We start from the raw sequence: 2,220 nt of genomic DNA on the forward strand, positions 1-2,220 counted from the left end.
AAAATGGGCAGACCCAGAAAAGCAGATATGACTCCTTTAACACTAGTCCAGCCACTGGGTGTTTTCATGAAATGGGGTCTGGATTTTATGGGTCCATTCAAAAAGATTACTCCAAGGAAGAATAGATTAATGGCTACTTTTTATGTGACCAAGTGGGTCAAAGCTAAGTCTCTTCCCGACAACACAACAACATCCACGGCTAGGTTCCTATTTGAGAATATTGTATGCCGATATGGATGTCCTGTGGAGATTGTTTCAGACCAAGGTACACACTTTATAAATGAAACTATGGATATTCTCATGGATATGATTTCAGTCACGCATCGGAAATCAACACCATATTATCCTAGATGCAATGGGCAAGCTGAAAGCAATAACAAGACTATCAAAACTATCCTTACCAAGATTGTGCAGAAAAAGCCAGAGCAGTGGGACTTGAAACTTCAAATTGCTCTATGGGCATGTAGAATAGCTTATAAGGTCACTACGGGGTTAACACCATTTAGAGTGGTGTATGGCAGCAGTGAAGCTGTTGTACCAATGGAATTTGTCATACCCAGTCTCAGGATGGCAGTAGAGCATGGCTTGGATTTTAATCACAATCTAAAAAAGAGACTGAAGGAGCTAACACAGCTAGATGAGCTGAGACAGAGGGCTATGCTGGAACAAGAAGTTGTTCAGCAAAGAAGAAAACACTAGCATGACAGACGAATTAAGGTCAGGGAGTTTCAGAAAGGCGATCTGGTTCTCCTATATCAATCAAAATTAGGCCCTAAGAAACCGAACTTAAAAATAGCCTGGGCAGGACCATTTAAATTTGATTGGGTGTTCTCCAATGGCACAGTAAGGCTAAAATATTTGTCTGGATTACTGTTGCCAGGGGTCTATAATGGAGCTAAAATCAAGCTCTATTATTCAAAAGCTAGGGAAGCTTTTCGGGAAAGCGGTATTGATGGTTTGGGAGCTGAAGACCAGGAAATTCCAGAATCAGCTATTTTAGGTCTTTTTCATGTACATCCAATTCCACAGCCAGTCAAAAATTCAAAATAGTACGAGTATGACCAAACCATGTCCATACAAGAAACAGAAAAGTATGGAAACCAATATCAGTTCTTATGGAACCAATGGTCAGAAGGACTATCAGTTGTAATCATTTCAAAGACAAGAGAGAGTCTTGTCCAATGCATGTTGCCACGTCACTTGTGGTGCACAGAACTCTAGGAATGGTAAGTGGTGGAGCTTTTATGGTGCGAACGCATATAGTAATGAGGCAAGTAAACGTTTTTCCTCGCAAGTCTCCTGTACGACGCCTATCGACTGTCGTTCATTCGCCATCACCAAGCTCTGAAGTTTCCTCGCTACAACTGCAAACTTCTTCATCTGAGGAGACTGTGGACTATTGGTTATCCTTGCCAACCACACTAGGATACGGATTTGATGCATCAAGTAAGTCATCTTCTTCTTCGTATATTGATTCATTATCTTCACGGTGTATGGGTAGGAAGAAAATTTCAAAGAAGATGCAGGAATTTATAGAAGAAACCCAAGCCCTTATTGCTATTGCAAAAGCAACTCTTCCGCTTATTCCTCATAGCAAAATACAGAGATATGTGTTTACTAAGCAAGCAGAGGCCTTACTTAGACTGTGGGATTTGCATGTGGTTGTGCAATCCACAAGGATAGAGTTTGACACAGCTATTATAAGGCAAATTCTGGTCCTTCAATGCCGAAGACGGAAGTGCTATGGTCTATGGTAGGAAAGTGTCAAACACTCCAGAAAATATTGGTTTCGCATTTCAAATGCCAAAGGCGCCAAAGCCATCTGTGGAAACTGCAGAGCAAATCAATGCAGCCTTGAAAGAAGATGATGCTACAAAAAAAAAAATCTAGTGCACTAAGGAGTGCTAGTAGCAGGTCTTGACATTCCTCCTGCCTACCATTTTGTAGCTAAAGCTGTGAGTCTTAAAAATAATCTGACTTATGTGTCAGAAAAGCTATTTTCTATGCTCCTAGCAAAAAGATTGGACTCTATAGTTTCTATCAATCTCTGTCAGATATTGTCACACAATGTGCTTCAGCAAACTGCCAAGTTGAAGTCTCAGAATGTCTTCAAAGCTTGGTATGTTTGGCAATTTCTTTATTGGGCATCTGCTCTAGGCGCCCATGCCCAGGTAAGAATAGCTTGGAGCCAGAAGCCAATTCCAGTTCCCAGCAATGTGG

General features: G+C 41.1%; 1 protein-coding gene across 1 annotated transcript; it reads left to right on the forward strand.

Moving 5' to 3' along the window:
- The first annotated feature begins 288 nt into the window (after positions 1-288).
- LOC147443634 (uncharacterized) lies at positions 289-1,000 on the forward strand. Its single transcript, XM_086528022.1, has 2 exons — positions 289-672; positions 881-1,000. The coding sequence occupies exons 1-2, from the start codon at positions 289-291 to the stop codon at positions 998-1,000; spliced, it is 504 nt and encodes a 167-aa protein (XP_086384148.1).
- The last annotated feature ends 1,220 nt before the right edge of the window (positions 1,001-2,220 follow it).

Source organism: Adiantum capillus-veneris, chromosome 13, assembly GCF_014529385.1.
Source record: "Adiantum capillus-veneris isolate H3 chromosome 13, ASM1452938v2, whole genome shotgun sequence".
NCBI lineage: Eukaryota > Viridiplantae > Streptophyta > Polypodiopsida > Polypodiales > Pteridaceae > Adiantum > Adiantum capillus-veneris.

What these genes read in the sequence shown, in the direction of transcription:
- LOC147443634 (XM_086528022.1), top strand. Translation starts at nt 289, where the DNA reads ATGGATATTCTCATGGATATGATTTCAGTCACGCATCGGAAATCAACA. An exon ending in GGGCTATGCTGGAACAAGAA is followed by an intron (nt 673 to 880) that starts GTTGTTCAGCAA and finishes TACTGTTGCCAG; the next exon opens with GGGTCTATAATGGAGCTAAA.